The sequence below is a fragment of the Podarcis filfolensis genome (assembly GCF_964270895.1).
Source record: "Podarcis filfolensis genome assembly, chromosome: 9".
In the NCBI taxonomy this organism is placed as follows: domain Eukaryota; kingdom Metazoa; phylum Chordata; class Lepidosauria; order Squamata; family Lacertidae; genus Podarcis; species Podarcis filfolensis.
Window position 1 is genome coordinate 71828091 of NC_139610.1, and position 27470 is coordinate 71855560.

General features: G+C 43.2%; 1 protein-coding gene across 3 annotated transcripts in view; it reads left to right on the forward strand.

Moving 5' to 3' along the window:
* PTPRA (protein tyrosine phosphatase receptor type A) overlaps positions 1-27470 on the forward strand; it is a 143641-nt gene that overhangs the window by 82918 nt on the left and 33253 nt on the right. The window contains exons 3-7 of one of the 3 annotated variants that reach the window (XM_083571227.1): positions 9295-9376; positions 13962-14330; positions 18415-18435; positions 20633-20653; positions 25753-25837. In XM_083571227.1, the coding sequence (XP_083427353.1) occupies positions 9295-9376; positions 13962-14330; positions 18415-18435; positions 20633-20653; positions 25753-25837 (578 nt within the window). The remainder of the gene's footprint in view (positions 1-9294; positions 9377-13961; positions 14331-18414; positions 18436-20632; positions 20654-25752; positions 25838-27470) is intronic. The other 2 variants (XM_083571228.1, XM_083571229.1) reach the window with 2 other exon arrangements.

A 27470-nucleotide genomic window follows, 5' to 3' on the forward strand; every position in this document is an offset into this window, starting at 1 on the left:
TAGTCAGATCTTGCAATACCATTAAAAGGAAGCAAATTATCCATTATTTGGTTTAGTTTATCAGTTATATTTCCAGCATCCCTGTGTGTCCCATGTGGATCTTCTAGCTCAAATATTAAAATTGTTTTGCTTTTGGGCCACCTGTGACTTGACCTGATCTTATTGTTGATTTCCCAGTATCATCATAGCAGTTACGTTTTATATATATATATAGAGAGAGAGAGAGAGTTGCTGTGGCAACAAAACTGAGATTACCTAGGCACTGATGTTCGTCGCTGAGTTAAATGTAAACTTCCTCCCATTATGCAGACATGTTCAGGATAGATCTGCAGAGCCACAATTAAGCATCATTTGACTTAAAAGCAAATGTCTTCTAATATGAGCAATCATTTGTATTGCAGTTTGCAAAATGAGCACAGTGTTTTTATTTTAAAAGCTGTGATTTAAATATACATAAGCATGTTGGGGACCACCCATTCAGGTTGGGGCGGAAGTATACCCTGGCAAAGAGTGATATTTTATTCCTCTTTTCTCTGTGATTTTCTTTTGACTGAGGGGGGGCGGGTTGGACCTGAAACTGCTGAGGGACCTTGTCTTGTGCTTAGTCTTTCCTTCTCTTTATGGCTTCAGGCCTGTGGATGGCTTGGTGGGCTTGCTCCCTTTCTTGGTACGGACCACTGGCAATGGTTTTGGATCCCATCATCAAAGTACAGTGAGTGAGGCTCAGGTTGAGCTGCCATGATGTGTCAGTAGTTAAGGAACTCCCTTCCTCATCCATGGGGAACACCTGAAGGTTTTAGAACAGGGATAGTAGACATGGTGCCTTTCAGATGATGTTGAACTACAACTCCTATCATCCCTGACCATTGGTTATATGTTCTGGGCCTGATGTGAGTTGTAGTTCATCAATATCTGGATGGCACTATATTGGCTACCCTTGCATTATGATATCTTAACAGCTTTCCCCTGCCAACCATGAAATAATTCTGCAGTTCAAGCTGTCAGAGGCTTTCGGAGGTTGTATGCACAATGTCCTTTATTCAGGGTGTGAGCTGACAGATTTTAACAGTTGGGTTACATTGGCTATATTGTGTTTCTGTTTCTTTCCCAGCAAGGAGAGAAAATTGGATAACGTGCCCTTTTATATTTCTGAATTCTGTTGGCGTAGGAGAGCTTTCTAATTAAAATCCACAACATGTACCACAACCTCCTGCCCATGCATATTAAAGCAAGCCATTTGTGATACACCAACAGTCCGAAAGCACAAATGAGGATGTCTGTTCCGCTTTTATAAACACTTCCCTGCCTGGTCACCTGGAGGCAATTCTTACTTGCCGCAGGCAAGTGGCTGTTTAGAAAATGAGTGTAAATGTGCAGGTGGTTGGTAACTAAATCTTGGGTATCTAAAGTGGATTGGCTACAGGTGCAGATGTTCATAGCCATTGGTGGTCTGTCTATTCAGAAAGCTCTTTGTATTTAAAATGAAACACAAGCCAGCATAGGTTTCAACCTTGAGCACACATGCAAAATGTCCGGAAATATTGGGGGGTAATTTGTATGTTTTCTCCTAGTTTTGGTTTTTTCCAAGAGCTGGAGAGTGCCGTGATGACTCATCCTTTCTGTTTAACTACAGAAAGTGGGTCAGGGGAGTTAAAGGGTGATTATTGGCAACACATCAAAGGCTAGCTCTAAGCCACAGAGACCCAAGTGGGACTTTGGCACCAATCCATTTCAGTGCACAGAAAAATACACTAAAGGATTAACAATAAAACATTTCTTTTTTACAGAGTCCCGTGTGTTGGGAGAGGCAGGAGAAACTTGTGCTTTGTCTTGAGAGAGGCTAGGCGAAAGAGATCCTATTCAATTTATACAGAGATTTATATCTCATTTCCCTCTCCAGCTGGAAGTACTGGCTCACAAAAATCAAACCTACATTAGCAATAAGTAATATCAAAAACAGAACAAAGAATTGAAATAAAACATATTAAAAAAACGAAATCCCAGCACCTAAAGTACTGGCATTTAGCTGGCTACTTAAAACATATCTGTTCCACCCAGACCTTCTCTGAGGAATGATCCATGTTGATGCAGTAATCTGATCTGTTGATTTATAATGTATTCTGCATTTGTTTTATTGATGGAATTCTATTGTTGGCTTTATATTGTTAGTCACCATGATATTTTTGTGTTAATGAAGGTGGTATTGAAACTCTGGTAAATAAATAAATATCAATACAGTAACGAACAGCAGCTGGAACTGTGTCCAGAAATGAATTGGCAAGCAATGCAGTTTGCTTGCTTCCTGATGTGTTAGAAAGGAATTTGGAAGGGGTGAGTTGATAGGCAAATGGAAAAGAAAAAGACGGGTGCATCATATGCTTAATAAAAGCCCAGAGCAGTTCATATGAGTTAATGGCATGTAGCTCATACTTTTCAGCCATCGTAGCCACGTCTTAGTTTTAGCATGAGCCTAATCTTCAGTTGTTATTTTTTTTTTGCTATCACATTTTCAATTTAGCCTGCATAATTCCGAGTACTAGAAATATACCTTTCTGTTTTTAAGCAAAAGATTCAGCATAGGTTTGGCTTGGATTTGGGAGGGAGGGTCCGGGGTCAGATCTCACTGAGCCATGAAACTTACCTGGGTTACCTTAAGCAGATTCGTCTTGATGTAATGTGCCTTTCAGAGTAATTGACAGAGGGTGCAAGAAGACAATGTAATGGACACAACTCTCACGAAAGTAGATTTTAAAACTGTAAACATAATGAGCAGATTTGACTTGGAAAAGTTCCCTTTACTTTCAGGTTGAGTGTTCTAATTACAAAACTTAATCATAGTGCCTTCCAAACTGGGGTTCTTTGGAACTTATAAGAGATTGCAGAACCTTGCCCCTCAACCACTGCTGGTTTTTATTGTGCAGTGCACAGCTACAGGGAATATTGGGCAAATGCTGGAGGATGTGCTTTTGTAACACATGATGGGATGGCAAAGACCCATAGATCTGACCAGCACCCTAGGGCATGCCCCAGAATCCTCTGCAATGTGCAGGGGTCCCATGGCACATGGCTTGGTGTGGTAAGATGTTCTCGCATAGAAAGTCTTTGCAATGACCTCACCTCTCTCAGCCCTTCCCCTTTCTTCAAGGAGTAAAAATGATCTACCTTACACAGTTCTTGTGAGAATTATATGAAGCACTTGCAAGCACTGCATAAATTCTGTGTAGTTAATATAAACTACTGCCTCAAGGGACTAAGATGCAGTTGCTTCACCAACTTACTTTGCTTTCATTACAACAGTAAATCTCTGAGTGTCTACCTAATGCCAGAATAAGTCTTTTGTAAGCCAGATACTTGCCTACGTGGTCCAGGTAACGATTAGCAACTGTTTTGTTTTGTGTACTCTGGAACCAGCTTAGCATGGGCTGCCTTATCCCATATCTGACTACACAAAAAGGTATTTCAAAATATGTTTGAACATGGGTACAAACTGAGTGTTTCTGAGCACCTGCAGAGTGCATGGTCTTATCCTGGAGGGACAATGTCATGTGGAAACAGCTGATAGGATTTCCAAGTCAAAGAAGGTCATACCCAGTTAGCCTAGCGGCTCTTTTTAAAGAACCAAACCCCAATAGTTCCCATTTGTTTCTCCTTGTACAGTCTTGCTGATGCCTATTATTGAGTTCTTTGCAAAAATGATTGTGGTGTAATGCATTTTTCCTTCCTGCTCCTCCCTCCCCCTCCGCCTTGTGTGAAACCAGAGGCATGATGTCAGGGTATGTGTGTTTTTTTCTGTGAAGTGAGCAGGATGCTGCATCTAGCCAACAGCTGTGTGTATATTGATAGCATTTCCCCTCAGTTTCTGTATCTGTATGGGAGGTGTGTACACAGGGGAGGGAGCCATAATAAGACTTAAGACATAACTTCTTTTTTTGTATCCGCACCAAACATTTATTTTATTATTTTTATTTTGACAAAGTAACAATCATAAATAAATAAGAATAAAAATGTGCACCCCACCCACAATACCATTCCATTGCAACTATCCAGCCTCCCAAAATTCCAACACCTCTTGCAATGGTTTGACCCCTTTCCATTTTAACAGTACAGTGGTACCTCAGATTAAAGACGCTTCAGGTTACAGACTCCAATAACCCAGAAATAGTACCTCGGGTTAAGAACTTTGCTTCAGGTTCAGAACAGAAATCACACAACGGCGGCGCGGCAGCAGCAGGAGGCCCCATTAGCTAAAGTGGTACCTCAGGTTAAGAACAGTTTCAGGTTAAGAACAGACCTCCGGAACGAATTACGTTCTTAACCCGAGGAACTGAAGGAACTAAAAGGAGGTGGACAACAATTAAGGATTTATTATGTTTTCAGAATGCATTGGAAAAATTATATAGAAAGGTTTATTGTGTACATTCAAATGTAAGATAAAATATATGCAAAGGGACTTGACAGGAAGTCAAAGTTGAAGAAAAGATTTTGGAAGATAAAACGGGGAAAATATTTACTTTCATTATTATTATTTTGTGTGCAGGTGTGGGTGTGTGGGTGTCTGCACATATATGTGTTTTTGTATGCAATGTTTGGGAGGAAATAAGACGGTAAATAACAAATAAACTAAATATTAATATATGTAATTTTTATTTCTTAATTATATTTAGTGGTAGTATGGCTGCATTGTTTTTGTAACATAAAATCATTCAATAAAAATTATTTATAAATAAAATAAAAAGTTATTAACCCAAGGTACCACTGTACAAATTCTACAAACACCTTCCATATCTCCTCAAAATCATTTCTCCTGCATATTCCCCACATGTTAATTTATCATTAAAAGTTATATCCCATGCCTCTTTATACCATTCTTCTATTTTATATTCACCTTGCCCCTTCCACTTCCTAGCTATTATAATTTGTGCAACTGCCAATGAATTTGTGAGCAAGTCCTTCATAGCCTGCGAACCTTCCACCCCATCGTAAATTGATAATAATGCTACCTCTGGACTTTTGGTCAGCTTTAACCCAGTGATTTCTGTTACCTCCTTAAACACCCTTTACCAAAAAAATTGTACATATTTACACGCTCCACCACATGTGAACATAACCCCCAGTTTCCTGGCACCCCCTTTACTTTTAAGATTCTGCTGTCAATTTATTTTGCAGCGTTAGGTGATTTGAGAGAAGCTTTGACTAGCAAACATCTTTGCTGTGATAAAGTGACTTCCATCTTGTTCTCTAAATTAAACAATGTTGAGAGGGTGTGTGGGCCCTTTTTGCTTGACATGACAACACCTGCAGCCCCTGGAGCTCATCTTTATCAATCAGTCCGTATTATCAGATGCTGTTGGTTCCCACCTGATATTTGTCAAGAAGCCCTCTGATATCCACAACATATTATTTCCGGGGTTGGCTTGAGCTTCAGCTCCAATCTTACGATCCTAGCCAGATCTCTGGAAAAGTGTGTGCATGCAGATTCCTTTTCTGAACTGATCATCTTTCCCCCACCTCCAAAACATCTGCTTTACCCCTACCTTGAGTAATTTCTACCAAAGGAGACAGTCGATTCTTAAAATGTTACTGCTGAGGGGGCTGTAGGAGCAGGCAGCTGTGTTTTAAAACTGATGTAATTTTAAATCACGTCAGAGCTATGTTAGCTAACTTGCCGGACAAAGAGGGACTTGAGCCATTCTGCTCAGTTTTATGATTTCTTAGTTCTCAAAGGGAAAGGGAAACTTGCTGGCATGGCTCCCCTCCCTTCTTTCAAAACAGTCAATCTCCCAAGTGAAAGTAGGATTTTCTTTCTTTGCTATGGGGGGCATAAAACCATTCTGTGACGTATAGGCTGTCACAATGCTTTCTGGCATGCTGGAGGACACTTGCAAGGACCACTGGAAAAATCTTACAAGCCCCTCATTCCAGCCCTGCATAAGGACAATTTGTTGTTTTTTAATATAAAGTCCTTGCTGTCGTATTTCTAGAAACCTGGGATATTTGCAGCCCTGCTAAAAATCTGTATTCGTTTGAAACAGATTTGCTACTAGTTGACACTGTTTAGCAATCCAAACTGTTTGGAGTGTATCCATGTGATGAAAATGGTAGACCTCTCTCCTTGTGAAGAGAATATTAGGCCGTGGCGTTCGTTCTTTACCGATGTGAATCAGAATCTTCACGCCCACAATCTAGACTGATGGTTGCATATGGCAAAGGAAAAATGCAGTTGTTGCTAATAAGTTTCCCCCTGAACATAAGCAAAATAAGGGAACTTTGCCCAGAGAAGTTGGCAACCTACATTTTAACAGTATAGAAGACTACAAAGGAAGGCAAGGGTAGTAGGGAATGAAAACACAAAAACGTGGTTATGCATACTTTGGGTTTGCTCCATTGGTGGTGAGGATAAGGGTCAAGTGAAAGGCTTCACAGAAATGGTGGGTTTTAAGGAGCATTTCGGAGAAAGAGAGAGAGATGACTCCGCCTAGGTGTCAGAGAGGGCAGTTGGAGGAAAGTAGTGTTTATCTTATGTATGACTTCAGTATAAATGTTTCACTATCATTTTGAGTAACTTGCTTTATTTATCCTTCATTGTCCATTTATGGGGTAGGCTTTGGGGTTTTTCCATGTCTTTTTAAATGATAACTCCATTCTGGCACAGACCCAAACATGCAAGGCAAGTGCTATGCACTTTTAAAGCAGGGTAGCTCCAGAACTCCTTGTCTTGAAAAGCCATATAGCTCTAAATTAGGGAAGGGGAACAAGTTGCCCTCCAGATGATGCTGGGACCAACCCAGCCCTAGCCAGCATGGCCTGTAGTGAGGAATGATGGGGTTTGTAGTCCCAACAATATTTGGAGGGCCACAGGTTCCCCATCTCTGGTGATGGAGAACTTAATCATATGGTGATGATCAGGATTGGAATACTTGCTCCCCATTTTTTTCTCTGGTCTAAAGTGATTTAGATACTCAATTTCCATACTGATGCACAACCCACATGTAGTCATACTACCTTTTATAAAACCTTGTGAGAGATCTCTAGGTGATATATAGATAGTTGTTGTGGTTGTTGTTTTTTACAACTTCTTCCTCCCCTCTCCCTAAGTGACAACCAGATTTGCGGTGGGAGTGCTGTTGGAGCAAGGATTTCTTTTTGTGCTAATGCCAGAAACTGGGAAAACGAGTATCTGTTTACGCTAGAATAAAGAATTGAAATTCATGGCCTCAGGGCTGCTATCTTGGGGATACTATCTCGAAATAACTGTTGTCTACACAAATAAAGAACTCCACATTCTGTTCCAACCTTCCTCAAGCTGTGCTGGCTAGGACTGATAGACATTGTAGTCCAAAATATCTGGAAAGCACTAGGTAGGGGGAGGCTGTCTTAATTGCTATCTTGGTCAGTCACCCTTGAATTATTCTTACTTAAACAGTGATTGCTAGTGTGTGCTACCATGCTCAAGAGATTAAAACCCAAGATCCACACTTTTGTTAGGGAAGCAAGCCAGCATCACAGCCCAGAATCCATTGCATACCTTCAGCATGTTTGCATACATGTAAGAGAGAAACGACTTTAAAAAAAGATGTTTCAAAGTTGTAGTCACTGGTTTCCCCCCAACAGAGACTACTATGCTTTCAGCTGCAGCAGGAAGTAGTCCAGTAACTGTAGTGGTCCCATATGATGGTATTTTAAAGTTGGAGAAAGCTACACCACTTTTTTTTTTATTTGAAAGCATAGAACCTCTGATACAACAGGTGGGAACTCTAAATGAAAATAATCTTCAGAGAGAAAAAATACACATCCTAAAATCAGAAAAAGTAGTCATTAGGCGATGCAAGGATTCTTGCAGAAAAACCACTAGATTCTGAACTCTCAGACCTTCATGTGTCAATGTACAATATTTGTAATGTCTGGCTTGCACTGGCTGTACTTTGAGCATCTATGAATTAGCTTTCCACACTGCACTTCAGGCACCCAGCAGATCTGTTTCACCCTATTTCCCAACAGGGTGTTTCACTCCTGTGCCTGTATATATAGGTGTAAACTGTTTGAAGTCATCCCAGATCTCCAAAGACCCAAGAGGCACTTTTCAGGGACTTAACATGCTGGGCAAACGAGTTTTGAAGACATTCCATGGCCAATTCTGTATGTGTAGGACTTGGTGCTTTTAGGGCTCATGCTTCCCTCTTTGGTCCAAAGGATTCTTGACCTAGTTGACTATAAGGGCCAAAATGGATGTGATGCTGAATGTGTCATTACAAGACATGTCAGGGTGGTTAGTTTTCTAAATTTAATATTGGGCACAGGAGGGACCAATCTTCATCCAAGACTGCAGTGTGCAGGGAGGGGAGGCACAACCTTTTCTTCCCCCGCCTCGGTTCTAACAAAAATCCCTCCCTTTCTTGCACCACTGTTAGTCTTAGGGGAGAAAAGCTGTCTTTGGGAGAGGGCATTTTATTTGGAGCTGTGTGTGGATGGAAGGATAAAACCTCCCCTCCTTGCTTGGTGCATTCTTCATTTATGTATTTAGCACTGCGTCTAGTTTGGGCCTCGAGATCTCCCTGCAGATAGTCAAAGCTGTCTGTAGCTGGGAGGATTTGGGTGGTGTGTTCAGGACGTCTATGACTTCATTCTTGTCTGTGCATCCAGAGGTTGGGAAGGGCCTGGGCTGAAGCAGATAGAAACTGAGTACGGTAACAGAAGCCATTGCAAGAGAGTTGGCCAAGTTGTAAGCACAGATGTGCTGCTTTGGCGTTGCAGTGGTTGACCCTGCAGGAAAGTCTCCAAAGAGGAGTTGGTGAATCTTGTGGGAAAGGGCTTATTACGAAACCAAATGGCCTACAGTGTTATGAAACTTGCCTTGTTGGTTGTCATCCCTATCTTACTGAAAGCCAAAAGAAAGCTTTGTTTTGGTGAGGGACTCTTAAGAGTCTGCTTTGGTTCTACATAGTAGGGTGTCATTGTTGTTGTTAATTGTATTTAGAGGTAGGGGGTTCTGAGTCTTAATAGCTTCCTTAAAAAGCAGTCCAATAAATTCATGGCTAAGGAGAGAATTGAACTGAGGATTTCCTGGGTTGTACCTCGTATCTCATTTTCTGCCCTATAAATGTGCTAGTTCTGAATGTTGCGATTCCTTGGTACATAGCAGAGACACTGCTTCTTATAAAGATCTCTGCTGGCTCCCTTCCAAAAGTGTGACAGGTGTCAATGCTTTAGGTACTTCTGATGGTCGTTCTTGCTGGCAATGCAAGCTTGAGTTGTTAATGAAACCCATCTGTTTTGTTTCCCTTCCTCACCGCTCAGGCCAACATGGGTTCATGCTTCCTTGTCATCCTGCTCAGCAGCTGCCTGACATTCCTGGGAGCAGCAGCCAACATGACCACAGGTAAAGCATGATGTCATTTTCAGTTTAATCACTGAACATATCAAGGGGGAATGGGCATGACTACCTTCCTATATTGCATTCATGACTTTTAGTAAATGTTCAGATTTTTAAAATGTGTTTTAAGTAACCAGTGTTCGAAACTCCCATTGTCCTAGGCGCATTTTGCGACAGGGAATTTCATTAGCGTGAGCAGTTTCTGAGCTCTGGGTGCAGTACTGTGCCTAAGATTTTAGCTTAAAACTGCAGAGTGGAAGGAAAGGAGGACCTTTTTCTGCCTCCCCACTTCCCTGAAAACTGGAGAAGAGACCCTCTTAAAAATATTAGGGGGGTGGGCAGGGGAAGGACTAGACCCTGTAAAAATGAGCATAATGTTTTAGCTGCAGTTCATTCATTTTCAGCTTTTTTTTTATAAATTTTTTATTGGTTTTTCAACACATATTAAAAGACAATACAACACAATACATAAACAAACAAACATATAAACACGTATAATTTCTTAACCTTTTTTCCTTAAACCTTCTTTCAACGACTTCCCCATATCTCCCCTTTCTGCATCCCTGTTTTAAATCTTTCCAGCAACCCCTAATTTCAATTACTTATAACACTTTCTTTAAATCTTTTTTCTCATATCCAATTGTTTGTCACTGCAATTCTATTTTGCATTACCCAAGACATTTTAACACTCATTAATTTTACAACAGTTCTTAAGATAAACTTTAAATTTCTTCCAATCTTCTTCCACCGTCTCTTTCCCTTGGTCACGGATTCTGCCAGTCATCTCAGCCAGTCCCATGTAGTCTATCACCTTGGTCTGCCATTCTTCCAGTGTGGGTAGTTCTTGTGTCTTCCAATACTTTGCTAAGAGTACTCTTGCTGCTGTTGTAGCATACATAAAAAACGTCCTATCTTTCCTTGACACCAATTGGCCCGCCATGCCCAGGAGGAAGGCTTCTGGTTTCTTCACGAATGTGCATTTAAGCACTTTTTTCATTTCATTATAAATCATTTCCCAGAAGACCTTGATCCTTGGGCACGTCCACCAAAGGTGGTAGAAAGTACCTTCAGTTTCCTTACATTTCCAACATTTATTATTGGGCGTATGATAAATTTTTGCAAGCTTGACTGGGGTCATGTACCACCTATAGATCATTTTCATAATGTTCTCTCTTAAGGCATTACATGCCGTAAACTTTATACCGGTAGTCCATAACTGTTCCCAGTCAGCAAACATAATGTCATGACCAATGTCTTGTGCCCATTTAATCATAGCTGATTTAACCGTCTCATCCTGTGTATTCCATTTCAACAGCAAGTTATACATTCTTGACAGATTCTTAGTATTGGGTTCCAATAGCTCTGTTTCTAATTTTGACCTCTCCACCTGGAAGCCAATTTTCCTGTCCAATTTGAAAACTTCATTTATCTGGTAATAATGAAGCCAGTCTCTTACTTTGGACTTCAATTTCTCATAACTCTGCAATTTCACTTTTCCCTCCTCATGTTCTATAATTTCCCAATATTTTGGCCATTTGGATTCCATATTAAGTTTTTTCACTTCCTTGGCTTCCATTGGTGACAACCACCTAGGGGTTTTGTTTTCCAACAAATCTTTGTACCGAATCCAAACATTGTATAGTGCTTTCCTAACAATATGGTTTTTGAAACCTTGGTGGGTTTTAACCTTGTCATACCATATATATGCATGCCAGCCAAATCTGTTATTGAACCCTTCCAAATCCAAAATGTCTGTGTTTTCAAGAAGCAGCCAGCTTTTCAGCCAGCAAAAAGCCGCTGATTCATAATACAGCTTTAAGTCCGGCAGGGCAAACCCCCTCTTTCTTTTGCATCAGTTAGTATCTTAAATTTTATTCTGGGCTTTTTGCCCTGCCAGACAAATCTAGATATATCTTTTTGCCACCTCTTGAAACAATCCATTTTGTCCAAAATCTGTAATGTTTGAAACAAAAACAACATTCTCGGCAAGACATTCATCTTAATAACAGCGATTCGGCCTAACAAGGAAAGTCTCAAATTTGACCATACTTCTAAATCTTTCTTAACTTCTGACCAACATTTCTCATAGTTATCTTTAAATAAATTCACATTCTTAGATGTCAAATTAATCCCCAGGTATTTCACCTTCTTTGCTACCATTAAACCAGTTTCACTCTGGAACTTCTCTCTTTCAGCAACTGTTAGGTTTTTATCCAATACTTTCATTTTCTGTTTGTTCAACTTAAAACCTGCTACTTGACCAAATGCTTGTATTAGCTCTAAAACTCTTCTCGTACTAGTGTCTGGCTCTTGTAAAGTTAATACTAGGTCATCTGCAAACGCTCTCAATTTATATTGTTTAGCTCCGACCTGAATCCTTTTAACCAGCTGGTCCCCTCTGATCATGTTTAATAAAACCTCCAAGACAGATATAAAAAGTAATGGGGAAATTGGGCACCCCTGTCGTGTCCCTTTTTCAATTGCAAATTCTTCAGTAACCACATTATTTACAATCAGTTTTGCTTTTTGTTCAGAATAAATTGCACCTATACCATTCTCAAAACCTTGGCCTACCCCCATCCCTTGGAGATTCTTTTTCATAAAACTCCAAGAAATATTGTCAAAGGCTTTCTCCGCATCCACAAATATTAATACTGCCTTAGTATTAATATTACCTTCCAGCAACTCCATAATATCTATTATGTTTCTCACATTGTCTGACAAATGTCTTCCTGAAAGAAAGCCCGCTTGGTCTTTATGAATCTCCCCCACCAAAACTCTCTTCAATCTTTTTGCCAAAATGTCTGCAAAAATTTTGTAATCCACATTAAGTAATGATATAGGGCGGTAGTTCTTAACCTGATTCTTCTCAGTCTCTGACTTTGGTATAAGTGTAATATACGCTTCTTTCCACGATTCCGGTGCCTTCTTCCCCTCTAAAATTTTGTTGCAGACCTCCTTCAACGGTTGTATAAGCCATTCTTTCAAAGCTTTGTAGTATCTGGAGGTCAGTCCATCAGGTCCTGGAGATTTTCCCAATTGCATATTTTGAATGGCTCCCTCGATTTCTTGATCAGTTATCTTCTGGTTCAAAATCACTTTACTTTGTTCGGAAATTTTTTGTAATCCATATTTTTTAAGAAATTCTTCTATTTCTTTCTCATTCACCGGCCCTTGTGCATAAAGTCTCCTGAAATAACTCTGAAAACAATTTCTAATCTCATTTGGTTTATAAATGTTCTTTCCCTCCACTTCTAAATTTGTAACCGTATTCTGTTTTTGTCTCTTCTTCAGTTGCCATGCCAGGAGTTTCCCACATTTATCTGCCGATTCAAATGTCTTTTGTCTCATTTGTTTTATTTTCCATTCTATCTCTTGATTCATCAGTTCCATATATTGTCTCTGGTAGAACTTAATTTCTCTCAAAATTTCATGTGACTTTGGTTTAGATCTCAATCTTTTTTCTCCTTCTTTTATCTTTTCCAAGATCTTATCCTTCTTCTCATTCTGTCTCTTCCTTTTTATGGCATTCTGTTGTATTAAAAATCCTCGCATGACGGCTTTACTTGCGTCCCAAATTACTCTTTTTTCCACTTCTGTTCTCAGATTTATCTCAAAGTAGTCCTTTACCTCTTTCTGGGCCTTTTTATACACCTCTTCATCTCTAAACAGGGAGTCATTCATCCTCCATCTAAAGGAACCAGCTGTTGTTGGGTTCATCTCCATCTTTACAGCATTATGGTCGGAGCAAGTCTTTGGGCAGATTTCCACTTTCTTAATCTTTGATGCCATCCCACTAGTTACCCCTATTTGGTCAATTCTAGTCCAAGTCATTTTTGCCTCATTTTCAGCTTTGTATCCTTGTTATTAAAAAAGCGTGCCTAGACATTCCGTTGTTGCGCCCATAACCTAGGTTTAAGGTGCCATTTAGCTCCAAGCTTTCATATCTTGGTTTCTAACAACTGTAAGTAAAAAAACTTCCAGTGTTGCAGTCTAAGATGATAAATGGGCTGGGCTGGGCTGGGGAGAGTGGCTGTCAAAAACTGGACAGAAGCACCTGCCATCCTCTTCCACCAGTTCTTCTCCAGATCCAAGCCTGCATATTTTTTAAGCAGTCATTGGTTTGGTGTCTTAAGTAAACAAAACTGCTAGAACTTTGGCATCAGTCAGAGCAGCTTTCCAAAGATAGGAGGAAAGGGAGCTCTATTCTGTAGTTCTGTGCTACACTTTATAATAAGGGTAACAGTTCTAGATGCAGAATGAAAGATACCGGGGGGGGGGAGTGTGTATGTTGTTGGGGGTTTGTGTGGAGGGATTGAGCAGCCAAAATACAATAGAATGATCCTTGAAAAGTATCTTCCAATACCCATAAAGGGCAACATGGTACTAACAGTTTGCATGCTGTCTTCTGTGAATATTTATTTGGCTTGTAGGTTTAGATTTGTTAATTTTGGGTGAAATAAATCTTGTTCTTAAACTGGGAGGCCCTGCTACTCGTGGAGAAAAACCTGGCGCTCATGTCTGTGTGTGTAAGATCAGGTGTGGGGAGCAACATATCCTGTCAATTTCCCTTTTGTTCTTTTACTTCTAGTGCTCCCTTCGACGGGTTCTTCCTTGCTCACAAGTTCCATGAAAACTGCCAAGACGCAACCAGCTAGCGGGAAGCCCACAAGCCCCACTAGTAGCCATGCTCCTTCTCAAGCAGCGTCTCCTGCTATGGCACCAAACCGTACTACTACTACTCCTACAGCCACAGACTTCCTGCCTGCCACAATGGTCAGCTCTCCAGGCACGGAGGCTACAGTTTTCCCGGCAACTGGGGCCACTTCTGGGCCCACCTCCCTCTTGACAAATGCCACACCTTCAGTTCCACACACGACTGCTGCAAATTCAAATCTGGTGACTACAGAGGCCAACACCACAACAGCAGTAACTACGCCAAAAGCCTTTGACACCTCAAGTACGGAAGAGCTTTGCTATATTTCATTTGTGCTCCCATACATATATTCTGACCGGTAGCTTATGTGTGTTTAGCAGCTTCTGTGAGTAGTGTGTGGCTTGTTCAGTTACTCTCTCTCTCTATTTCTAGCCTGGGTGGGTTTTTTCCTAGTGTCATGTCACCTTATTCACTTAGGGTCACTGCTTTATGGCAGGCAAAAATGTGAAGGGAACACACTGAGGAGCTTGCTTTAGGTAAGAAGATTAGACTAGATAATGAACCCAGTCCTCTGATTCTTTCAACTTGGTTGTGTGGTCCACAGTTAGTGTAAACTGCTCCAGACCTATTTGGTGGGTTAATGCTAAATATCTTTTGAGATTGGGACTGTCTTAAAAGTTGTCCCTTCACAATTAGGGCTGGACTATACCTGGTTTTCAAGATTGTGATATATCACCAGCTAAACTTCACAATATACCAATATATCATGATGTCCAAAATAAGGATGGAGCAATGTAGAGACATTGACTGGCTTCACGGTGTTTCCTAGCACCTGCTCTTCTGATTCACTGCAGGAGGCAAGAGAGCTGAGCCAGAAGGGTTAACAGGGGCTGCAGGAATCAAGAGAAGCACTGGCTGGCTTCACATTTTCCCCCACATTGTGATTTTTGCATAGCACACACATCATGATTCCCAATATATTGCCAGATCAAAAATTATGAAATGGACATCACGATGTGGACTTCAAACTAGTTTTGGACAATATATCAATATATCGCCCAGCCCTACTCACAATTGCCCTACTCTAGATCAATTAGTTCAAACTGAATGCTTTTAAAAATACTCCAATCTCAATATCATTTAGCAAATTCTTGCACTTGTTATACCTGATTTGCTAATCCGGAATACAACTCCTGCTTTGCTGTCACTAACATGAACTAAAGGGCCGCCATCAAAGTGAAGCTTTCCCTGTTGTGTGAAGCTTTCCCTGTAGTTCACAGGTACATGCTTGTCAGTGCTGCCTCCAATCCATGTTTTTGTGCCTTGGTGACACTGAAAAGTGCTGGATCTGATTATTTGATCGAATTTAATTATTTTACAGTACAATTCACAGAGATACAGATGACATCTGTGATTTGATGGTGGTTGGGGTGTTTGTGGACCCATGTAGAAACTATGCCAATGCAAAAGAATCTGTTTTAATTCTACCAAATTGGACTTCTACTCAGATTCCATGGAAAAGGCAAGAGCCCCACATTCACAACTGGCTAAAGAAAGCCCAGGCTCAGTCCCCAGTTAGCCATGACTCACTTAGAATCCTGGCTCAGTCGCTCGCTCACATACTCTGAGACAAGAAAAGAAAAACGCCATCTCACCAAATCTGATGAGAAGCATATGCCAAATTGCATCGCTCCCCCCCCCCCCCAATCTATACCCTCAGCAAGAGAAAAAGAACTTTTGGTCCAAGATTGATGGTGAATCATGAGGGCAAGGAAAACACAGGGGAGTGGGGAAGACAAGAAAGAGACACAATGTGGGGAAAATACAGCCAGAGAAGGCCCTTTTAAATCTTAGCCAAAGTGCGGGAGGAGGGAGAAAAGCACAGCATCTTCCTCCAAGGTGGTAACAAATGGGGGTTCTGCCAGACCAGCACCTCTTAGCAACAGAGCAGATCTCTCTCTTTTTTTTCTCTCCCACCATCCAATTTTTGTTGTCCACGCAGAGTTCTCTCCATCTCCCACCCCTGTCAACCTCCTTCAGATTTTCCTGCCTATGTAGACTTCTCCTGGAGCTGAGAAGTCGCTTTATCATTTGCAGGCAGACACACACACACCCCTTTCTTCTCCTGTGCATCCGGGTTTCTCCATTCTTGATGGAGGGTGAAAGGAGAATGTTATTACAGGATGGTGGCTAGCAGGAGGGAAAGGCAGGCAGGCAGGCAAACAAACAGCTATCAGGCAAAGTCCCTGCCTGAGGCAAATGGTTATCTGGTGGCGGCTCCCTCAGCCCTCCTGATTCACCTCCTTCAAGAAAAGAGATAAAACAGTCTCCATGGCGAGAGCGTTCTGCCAGCACAAGGCAGGCAAGTGAGTGGGGAAGACCCCATCAGATATGATGCCTCCCCAAACACCTTAGCTGATTCAGGCCAGCAGAAGCCGCGAAGGTGCGCAAATAGGTGGGAATCCCAGATGCCTCCAGTTCTCCTATACATCTTTCCTCTTTTTTTTTTCTTTTTAAAAAAGTGACTGTAGGTCGGCACAACTCTTCTGGGCCAAGGAAGCACCCCTAGCAACATTGGGTGGGCACCATAAGCCATGAATGTGGGCAAACAGCCCTGCATTGAGCTGGTACCCCCCCTCCAGGAAAGCTAGCAGGAAATGGGCATGTGTGTTCTCCCAAGTTAGGAACACCTGGCTCCTGATTGTCTACACCAGGGTTTCCCAAACTTTGGTCTCTAGCTATTTTTTGGACTACAATTCCCATCATCCCTGACCACTGCTGCTGGCTAGGGATGATGGGAGTTGTAGTCCAAAAAAAAAAACAGCTGGAGACCCAAGTTTGGGAAACTCTGGTCTACAGTGACTGGCAGGGGCTCCCCAGGGTTTAGGCCCTTCCTGGAAATACTGGGGATTGAATTTTGGACCTTCTGGATGCAAAGCTATTACTACTGAGCTATGGTCCTTCATAGGGATGGGGGTGGCGCTGTGGGTTAAACCACAGAGCCTAGGACTTGTTGATCGGAAGGTCGGCGGTTTGAATCCCCGCAACAGGGTGAGCTCCCGTTGCTCGGTCCCTTGTCCTGCCCACCTAGCAGTTCGAAAGCACGTCAAAGTGCAAGTAGATAAATAGGTACCACTCCGGCAGGAAGGTAAACGGTGTTTCCGTGTGCTGCTCTGGTTTGGCAGAAGCGGCTTAGTCATGCTGGCCACATGACCCGGAAGCTGTACGCCGGGTCCCTCGGCCAATAAAGCAAGATGAGCACCGCAACCCCAGAGTCGGCCACGACTGGACCTAATGGTCAGGGGTCGCTTTATGGTCCTTCATTATGTTCAAAAAAATGAGGGAAGGACTCCCAGGAAGCAAAACACAAGCAGTCAACTGAGCAGAGAATGCACTGCTGATTCCAGGCAAAGAATGCACAAGACTACACCACAAAGCCTGTTAGCAAGTGTGTATCTGTGTATTGCTTTGCAGGGAAAGTGTGTGTCTGGCTCCCCAGGGTCCTTTGCTCTATGGGTGTGTGAGGCTTGATGCTGGAATCAGTTCATACAGGTGACAGAACTGAGTGGTAAAATTGTTACTGGCCGCTCAGTTACTATGAGCGTGTAGGGAGGGACTTGCAGGTTTGTTTATCGAACATAAAAAAAGTTGCATGTCAGACGTCCCTTCTCCCTAACATGCAAACTTTCTGTGTGCAGAGAGTTAATTCCATGCTGAGTTGTCAGATATGCAACAGATACACACAAACCCCTTGCCTCCTTAAGTAGAATAGTAAAAGGAAAAACTTAATCATGAGATTCTGCTAATAACATCACGTTAAGTTGTTGGTATTAAGTCATAGGAGCGTGTGTGCGTTTGGCTATTTCTTTCACAAATAGATATATGCTAGTACACACACCTGTTTCTTGTTGCAGCTGAATCACAGAAATTACTTGTAGAATACCAGCTTTTTGATTTGCCACCTCAAAAGCAACTTCAGCTGCCTCAATCATGTAAACCAGGCCTAAAGAGTGGCCTGAATTGGGGGGTTAAGAATGTGACAAGAGCCATGCTATACCAAGGCAAAAATCCCACCCAGTCCAGCATCCTATTTTTATGGTGACCAGATGCTTACAGAAAGTCCACCAGTAGGACTTGAGGGCAACAACACCTTCCCCTTTTGTGACTCCCATAATAAGGGTGGCTTTCATTCTGTCTGATGTAAAGATTTAAGCATCCTATGTGTGGGCAACGGAAGGACAGTTTTTGCAATGAGGAAACGCCCCCCCCCCAAAGGAAAATGAAGCAAAGTTTACTTTTGGGTGCAGGGAACTATAAAAGACTTGGGGTGATATTGCTTTCTGAAGATTATTCACTAATACTTCCTCTGTGTGCATTCTGCTTTTAGCTGAGCTATCTAAAGACTCAGGTAAGCATATTTGTCTACAGCTTTCTTCCCCCCACCCCCAATTGAACTAATGGTTTCCATGCTGTGTCAATGACTGTGTTGTTTGCACGTAATGCTAAGCCAAACTTTGGCTTGCTACTATCATGCTGGCTCCCAGGGATGAGATTACAGCTACTTTGCTCCTCCCCAGCCATTTTAGCTTGGTGTGGCATAGCAGCTAAGCCAAGGTGTTTGGCTTAATGTGTTGTCCAAACCCAGCACTGTGTTTAAGCATTCTCCTCAACCACACTCTGTAGCCAATGTACTGAGCTTCTCAGAAGATAATAAGCAATACAAACAGAAGAGACCCAATGTCAGTATTCTTCCTAGGTTGGGAAAGGAGTTGAAAGGAAAGGGAAGAAGCAGAATCATGTGGGATCACAACATATATTAAGGCTCCTGCAGGGTGGGAGGTCAGCTCGCACAATACACATTGGAAGTCAACATAAGAAGGTGTCATACATCTTTTCTCATTGATCTGGCTGGCAAGTAGGAGGGCACTTCAGGTGAATGGAAGTAGACTAAAGGGAACGGTAGGCTTTTACATTCTTTGCTATAAATATTTTGGGGAGAGAGAGAGGGGGGTGCTGGAGGTTGATGCTACATTTGAAGATGAGATGGGTCATTCAGTCCATCAAACTAATACTAATTTTAACTTTGGCCACCTGCGAGCCAAGCCTTGCTTTATGTGAATGCTCTTCAGGGGGATAAATGGCATTAAAGTTCACTGCGCTGCAGGACAACATTTGCTGCATTCCACTCCATTTAAAAGAACATTGCTTTAACTGGCACCCATATTCATACTGGAGGATTTGCTTCCCCATCTCAAGGTGGCAACACTGCACCAATGCAATGTACCCAGTGGTAGGAGGTGCTTTATCCCCAAGTGCCACCCTTATCCCCTTGGCCCCGCTGGATCTGACAAGGTGAAGATTGTTCAGCTATCCCCCATTCTCCCAGTTGCCTGTTTATCTCCCCCTTTCTCTGCAAGCCCATATTCGCAGCTGGGCTGGTAACTGGTGAATGAACAGGAAGTAAAACAGTATGAATAAGTGGATAGCTCTTGCAATGGCGGTGGAGGGGGATATAAGAAGTAGGGAACTCTATGGATCTGTCTGAGACCACTGTTTTTGAGTTTGTTCATAGATGACCTAGAGCAGGGGTAGGCAAACTAAAGCCCGGGGGCCAGATGTGGCCCAATTGCCCTCTCAATCCGGCCCACGGACGGTCCGGGAATCAGCTTGTTTTTACATGAGTAGAATGTGTCATTTTATTTAAAATGCATCTCTGGGTTATTTGTGGGGCATAGGAATTCATTCACCACTCCCCGAAATTGTCCGGCCCACCACATGGTCTGAGGGACGGTGAACTGGCCCATGGCTGAAAAGGTTGCTGACCCCTGACCTAGAGTTAGGGTTGAGCACTGAGTTCACCAAGTGTCTAAATTACACCTAATAATTCAGGGGGATAAAAACAAAAAGGATATTGTGACATATATCTTCAGAGTGGGGTATGGCCAATAAAGTGATGCCTATTTGGGGGCCTTTTATATACACTGATAGAATCAGAGCTGGCAGTGACTGACCAGGAAAAGTATATTCAGTGTATGGCAGATATGTCAATGAAAAAGCTGACCCAATGTGTGGTTGCTGTGAATTTCTTCCTAGGAAGCAACAGGCAAGGGATCCGAAATAACTTGTGGGGCCCTGATGGAGATGCGTTTGTGAAGAAAGTAGAGAGAGAGGAATTGTTCTCCCTCTCCCCAAATAACAACCCATGGTCATCAAATGAAGCTGACTGGTTATAGACAATCGGAATAGCCAGTAGGAAGTGCTTCACACAGCACAGAGTTGAAACCATGTCATTTGATCTCATACGCTTGGGTGATGGTCAGCAACTCGGATGGATTTTATAAAGGGATTAGACAAATCCATGGAGTGTAAAGCTATCAATGGCTGCTGGTCATGATGACTGTGTCCTCCCTCTAATATCAGAGGTTATTTGCCTCCAGATGCCAAGTTGCTGGGGAACAGCAGTAAAAGAGAGAGTTTATGTCTTGCTTTGGGGTAGGCTTCTGGCTGGCCTATGTGGGTACCAGGTTTGCTGGGCTAGATAGGGTTTGGTTCGAACCAGCAGGACTCTCCTTATGTTCTTACCTGTTGCTTTCTCATTTATGCAGGTGATAGCGATACCGGACGAGGTAAGGCATTCTCCTTAGACAACTTTTTTGCCTGTACAATGTATGTCTTTGTCGTCACTATGGAACATTGCATGGCATCTCTTGTCAACGTTCCGATTCCAGGGCTTATTTGACTGTTGCAGCTTTCTACTTTCTGTAGGAACTCATTACAGCATGTGTTAGGGCATCCCATTTTATCCCCACAACAACCATTTGAGGTTGATTAGTTTACAATAGTGGCACACTAAGCATCACCCAGTAAGTTTCATGACAGAGCAGGGATTTGAACCCAGGCCTCCCTCATCAAAACCGCAATACTTGATCCACTACACCAGCCTCCCCAATCTGTTGCCCTCTGAGTATTTTGGGCTACCGCTCCCATCAGCCGCAGCCAGCACAGCGGTGTAGCCCAAACATCTAGAGGGCACCAGGTTGGGGAAGGCTGCCCTACACCATGCTGGCTTGATTTGGCAATAGAAGTTCTCTTTACATTTTCTGGCTCATTTTAGTCTTATTGAGGTTCTTAACTCAGCTCTAGAGAGAACGGTATCAGCTGGGCAATTACTTTGGTATGGCCCTGCAGTATATATTGTGTAAGCCAGGGGTAGTCAACCTTTTTTATACCTACTGCTAATACATCTTTCTTGATGGTAAAATTTCCTTACCGCCCACCAGTGCTTGATGGAAGGAGGATTCAGTTTGTGCCATAGAACCCCCTACCGCCCACCTAGAATCCTGAAACGCCTACTAGTGGGCAGTAGGGACCAGGTTGACAACCCCTGGTGTAAGCAGTTAGTTTCTCCACCCATTCTGGGTACGTCCTTCATATCCATCCTATAGTGAAGATAGGAAGGTCACCCCCCCATGTTTTTGCAATCCCATCCAGGCTTCAGGAACCCTGAGCAAATGGGAGCAATAGAATGGGTTGTTATCCAGTGCTGCGGAACGTTCCAAGCCTTTACTCTGTCAAGATGTAAGGCAAGGCACACATCCCTCTCCCAGGCTGGATGCTCAGCCTTTTCTGCGTTTCTAGTCCCTGATTCTCTATTTCAAGGCACCACCGAAACTGTGCGACCTTCTGTCTCACAGCAGGGTAATTCATAAGCGCAACTCTTTTGACGCGTGCTATTCTGATAATAGTATCTGCAGCATCACTTCGTGTATTCTGATATGCACATAATCATATCAGTCCCTTTTATTTGCAGTGCCAGCAAGAAATTGCTAACTCCCACCAGTACACTCTCTCTCTCTCTCTCTCTCTCTCTCTCTCTCTCTCTCTCTCTCTCTCTGTGTGTGTGTGTGTGTGCATGAAGGAGTCAATACACAAGGCAGGATAGTTCACTGCCTCCTGTTTTTTAAACCATGACTGCATGACAGCGATGGGTTGCTGTTGGTTTTGGCCTTGCCTGGCCTGTACTGACTGCTAATATCAATGCAGCCTTTTCAACCAAAATATCCAAACGAAACCCACCTGGTTGTGCATTTCTCTGTTCCCACACTCCACCCCAGCAATGTGGTCTGCGGCTGAGTAGCGTTACAGAGGAAGCAACAGGCAATGTGTCCGTTGGCTGCATTGGTTGTTAGCATGTCATTCACCCCCAGGGTGGAGGGAGCTTCCAAGAGCGTCTTCCGCCCGCCTTGCCAGCTCAGTTTAAAAACAGTGAGCTCTAGGGCCAGTTACAAGAAATGAACATGAGTGCATCTGATCACCTCCATGTCAGATAACGTTAGTCACTCTTGTATCAAGGGTGCTTCTAGTGACTCAAAAGTTTCATTTCCACACTCCCTGCATTTGGCAAGGGTGAGGTGGGGGAAGTTGGCCTGAACAGAGGGGAAATAAAGAGCCATCTGCATGGTTAGCTTGGCAAGCAAGACTCTCTCCACCAAGCAAACTAGCCTCACAGAAGTTGTGTTTCTTTTAGGCTGCAACGGGCTGGAAGATTGAGGGGAGGCGCAAACGGTCTAGCAATTTATTTCAGTGGGCTGGTAAATTTTGCAGACTTAATTGCAATGTTGGGGAGTCACTTTGGCGCAGTTTCTTACCTAATTGCACAGGTAGTCGGTTGGTCTTTCCAGCCTTTCAGGGTCCATCCTTGTATTGAAAAGTCTGTTGCTGTCTTTTGGGCAGCGTTAAACTCTTTATTGTATAACAGCAGGCGCTCAGGTGTATTATTCTTTCTGGGTGAACTCACAAAGTAGATTTCAGGCCCAGCTGATATTTGTAGAGCTGAGAATGTCTCTTCCTCATGGGAGGGACGAATAAAACAAAATCCACAGTCTTCACAGGTGTATGATGTTGGCTTATGGTTGCAGCCCTTTATATTGTGTCCATTTCCAGAGCATGGGGCAATACTTCTGCTCCCCACACCGCCATGCTATTCACATACTTGTGCTAGCTTTGGCATCCTGCCTGGAGACTATAAAGCTGAATATTATTTCTGCAATCTGTCAATCAATACTGGAATATTTCCTACTGAGGAAGTTTCCACCATGCCAAAGTCATACATGTGTGGAGGGGATATACAGAAAACTTGCACTTGCGTCCAAGTTTACATTTTCTGAACCAGCCTGCTGTCCTCACCAGTCCTTATGTAGAGACCTCAAATAAGAAATTTACCAGTTTGTTCAATTTTTCACTTTCAGTCTAGGGTAAAAACATTTTGCCCTCTTAACACACAATCACAAAATTGTATCTTCATACCTTCTTAATTTCAGACTGGTATGTATTGGTAATGGCATATTTAAGAAGACTCCCACCTTTTGGGATGTGGGGTTAATAAAGTAAGATGTATTTGTCATTTTCTTACTAGACACATGTTCTTAAATCCTTACTAGGCACATGTACTTAAATTCCTTACTAGACACATGTTCTTTGGGTTCGCAAGCACCCAAAATTATATACATGTTTGTTTATATTCCACCTTTTCTACCAGGAGCTCAAGTTTCATACATGGTTCTCTCCCTCCCCATTTTATCCTTACAACACCTCTTTGAGGTAGCTTAGGTTAAGAGACAGTGACTGGCCCCAAGTCATTCAGTGAGCTTCATGGCCAAGTGGGAATTTGAACCCTGGTCTCCCATGTCCTAGTCAAATACAACACTGACTCCACAAATATGATATGCTGCATAAATCCATTTGTGTGTGTGTGAGAGAGAGAGAGATAGAGATAGAGAGAGAGCTCTCATCTTTTTGTGACCAAGGTAAGCTCTTGTGTGGTAAAGAGCATTTTCACAGTGGTGGAGAGAAAGAATAGAGAGAGCGCAGGTATACCTGGACAGGAAATTATGGGTTGCAGTTGGATGCTCCACATCAAATATCCCTTACTCGTTCATGTCAGACTCTCCTGCATCTAACAGGGAATGTGGAGCCTCACCTTTAGGGGTTGGGGAGAACGAGAGAGAATAGATGGGTAGCGTGATTTGCCTTTGGTGCTGCAGGCTGCTCTAATGAGAGAGAGAGAGGGCGCTATGGGCAAGCTGCTTCCTTTTCCTGGCCTTGTGGTAACTTCATCTGGGGTTGGCCAGTTAGTGGGAAGGATGGTTGAGAAGGTAAGGACCTACAGTGGCACTTCCAGGGGATGCATCTGGCAAGGAGATGTTGGTCTTTGGGGTTTGCACCTTCCCTCTTTGACACATCTGACTCAGAGCTGGAGCTTTTTCCACTGCAAGCGTTAACCACAGCCAGGAAGCAGAACGGTGAGCTTTCAACTGCTTTCTTCACGTTCCCCCATTGCTTTCTGCCTGCTGTCATTTCTCAATCCTCTTCCCAGTATGGGAGTTGCTAGGACAAAGGTACAAACTCAGCAGCTCTCAAGGACACAAACAGCCAAAGCTGCAGCTCATTTGTAAACCTGTTGCATATTTCAAAGAATGGGAGAAAATGCTCAGTGTGCGACTGCTCTGTCTGCTGTGAGCTAACAACAGAATTGCCTAGGGCCTGCCCCCACTACTTTTCAGAGAACGTGTAGGAAAGCAGGGCTGCAAAATGCTTTAAGTATGCACCAAACAGCCTTCCATTGTTGTGTGTCAGCATGTAATTTTGACTTGCCTGGAATCTAAATTCGCTGTACAAGAATTCTCTTTGGAGAGATGAACTCACAGCCAGTTCACACTTCCAAATTCCAGCAGCTCATTGGACTGCATCAGACCAAACCGTACATCTAACTTATTCCCTACTGGGGGGGGGGGGAGTGTCACACTCTTGATGGTTTCTTTTCCTTTACTCCTTGAAATCTGTCCAGCTTCTCCCCCCGCCCCCCTTGACTCATCTAACATTCTTTGGGATTACTTAACGTGGACAGATTGCTTGACCTGGATTCAAACAGCCATGAAGTTTACTGGCTCAGTTACTCATCTCTCAGCCTATCCTATCACACAGGGTTGTTGTGAAGAGCTGAAGCAAAGAATAGCCACGTACTTGAAGAAAGTGCAGAGTACAAGTGTAATCATAAATAAATGCATTGTCTTAAAAGTCTCTGTCCCACCATATTGAGTTCCCTCGTCAAATGTTACTTTGTGCATAGATCAGTAGACAATTAGTTAGCATCTAAGTTGGCCATGTGGGAATTTGTGTTCCCCTTGCATATTTGCAGCTGCAGTTCAGAAGGAACTGAAAACATGACATTTCAGGCAGTACAAAGGATGGTGAGACATAGGTTAACATAGTGCTTTTTCCTGGGGGTACACAGGGGTACACAGACCCCTAAATATTTTGTGAATCTAAGTTTGGCCTCATTGAGGGCAGTATTTCAAAATGAGTAGGAAAATGAGAGTACCCCTAAACATTTTTTTAGGGGAAAAAGCACTGGGTTATCATGGCTTTATGCAGTTCAGGTTTCCAAGGTTAGCTTGAAATCCAAATTCCAGATCTGACGGGATACTTTATGCCAGGGATGGGGAACAAGGCATGGCTGGCAGCCTGGATCCTGAGCTCCCTCACACTCCACCAGCCAGTATGATGGAGATTCCCACCCATCAGTTCCCTGATACCATCATGACATCAAGTGATTTTAACTTTAAAGGAAATAATCAGGAATTCCCAATTGTTTCCTTATGTCCTTTGAAATACCTGGTATTGCTGTTTCTAAAACAAATTTCTTTCTCTTTTTCCCTCCCTCTAGATGAGACACCCATCATAGCCGTAATGGTGGCATTATCTTCCTTGCTAGTCATAGTATTTATTATTATTGTCCTGTATATGTTAAGGTAAGTGGTGCTTGGCAAACCTGTTTTCCTTTTGCTGGGCTCCTGTGGTTTGACATGTTTCTCTTAGAGCTGCACCTTGACCAGTTTTAATTCATTTCAAATAGAGAAGCATCATTAAAACAAAATAAAAATGGGCTCTAGTTGCTCCCAATCCCCGAGGCAATCTTCGCTGCAGGTGCAGGAGCAGTTGGATGGAAGGGGCAGTGGTTACCTGACCTCCTGTTGCTGGTGTTGCTGTGCTTACTGGATTGGGAAGAAGGGAGATGCAGTGGGGTGGTCAGCGCTGTGCAAACGCGCCGGTGGAGCCAATTCAGCACTCCTGCCGGTGCATTTGCACCAAACCAGCCTCCTCCCTCCCCCTCGTCACCCTCTTAAGCACAGCTGTGCCGATAACAAGAGGTCAAGTAAGCACTGCTTCTCCTGCCCACAGGCAGCTCCTCGGGGGATGGTGTGTGGTACCTGCCCCTTAAGTTGCACAGATTCCAGATTCCTCGGCTGATGCCTTCCTTCCCTCTCCCCTCGCATTGGGTAATTGGCCTGATGCAAAATGGCAGGTTGCCCAGCTGTTACTTGTCTTCCTATCCGGGGTGGAAAGAACCTGAGGAGGGTTCATCGAGCGAAGAGGAGGATGAAGCAAAACGCTCTTGCTGCCTTCCTCATATTTTGCCTTTCCCACCTGGGAAAGGGCAAAGGGAAGTAATCAGGCTTGTGGGGCAGCAGCAACAGTACCTGCTCCAGCCAGATATTCAGTTACTCTCCTTTCTTGAGCAGCCCCCGCCCTGCACCAGAGCAGCCATCTTTCTTGAGCCAGCAATTCTGCCTGCAAATCAGCCACAAGCTTGGCTATTTGGCTTGCATGTTTTGCCACCTGTGCTTCAGTTGGCTTTGGGGGCAGGTGAAAACAAGCTTGCGCCATCTTCCAAGTGACAGCACTTTAGATATTTGAAGATGGCGGTCATATTTCCTCTCAGACTCCTCTTTACCAGGCTAAACCTACCCAACTCCCTCAACTGTTCCTCACAAGGCTTGGTTTCCAGACCTTTGATCATCTTGGTTGCCCTCCTCTGCACACGTTGTAGCTTGTCAATATCCTTCTTAAATTGTGGCACCCAGAACTGGACATAGTATTCCTGGTGTGGTCTGACCAAGGCAGAATCCAAGACCATATGTTTGAAACAGAAGGTGATATGCAGTGTTGCATTTGAGACAGCAAACACTGTTTGGGTGTGGATGTGAGAGAAGGAAGGCAGCTTCTCGAGCTGAAATTTCATCTCTGTTGTGATTTCCTACTGTGTAAGAGTGGGCACTCTGACCTCTCAGCTTCTCCAGCTGTTACTTTCCTCCCGCTTTCGTGATCATTTGTGGATACTGTCTCCCTGACTTGTTTCTGTGACCTTTAGTTAAATGATTTTTATGAATTCATGGCATGGGAGGCGATATAGTTGTGTGCTTTGAGCAGGAAGTTCTTGCTAGGTGGCTTCACTCTCAGCACCCATCTCCTGTCTGTGGATGGTACTTAATTAGTGCTTTCAAATGTTCAGAGTGCCTCACATACACTGGTTTGTAATCATCAGAACAGCCCTAGCCCCCTGCACTGTTGTCCCCATATTGCAGATCTGAGGCTGAGAGGGAG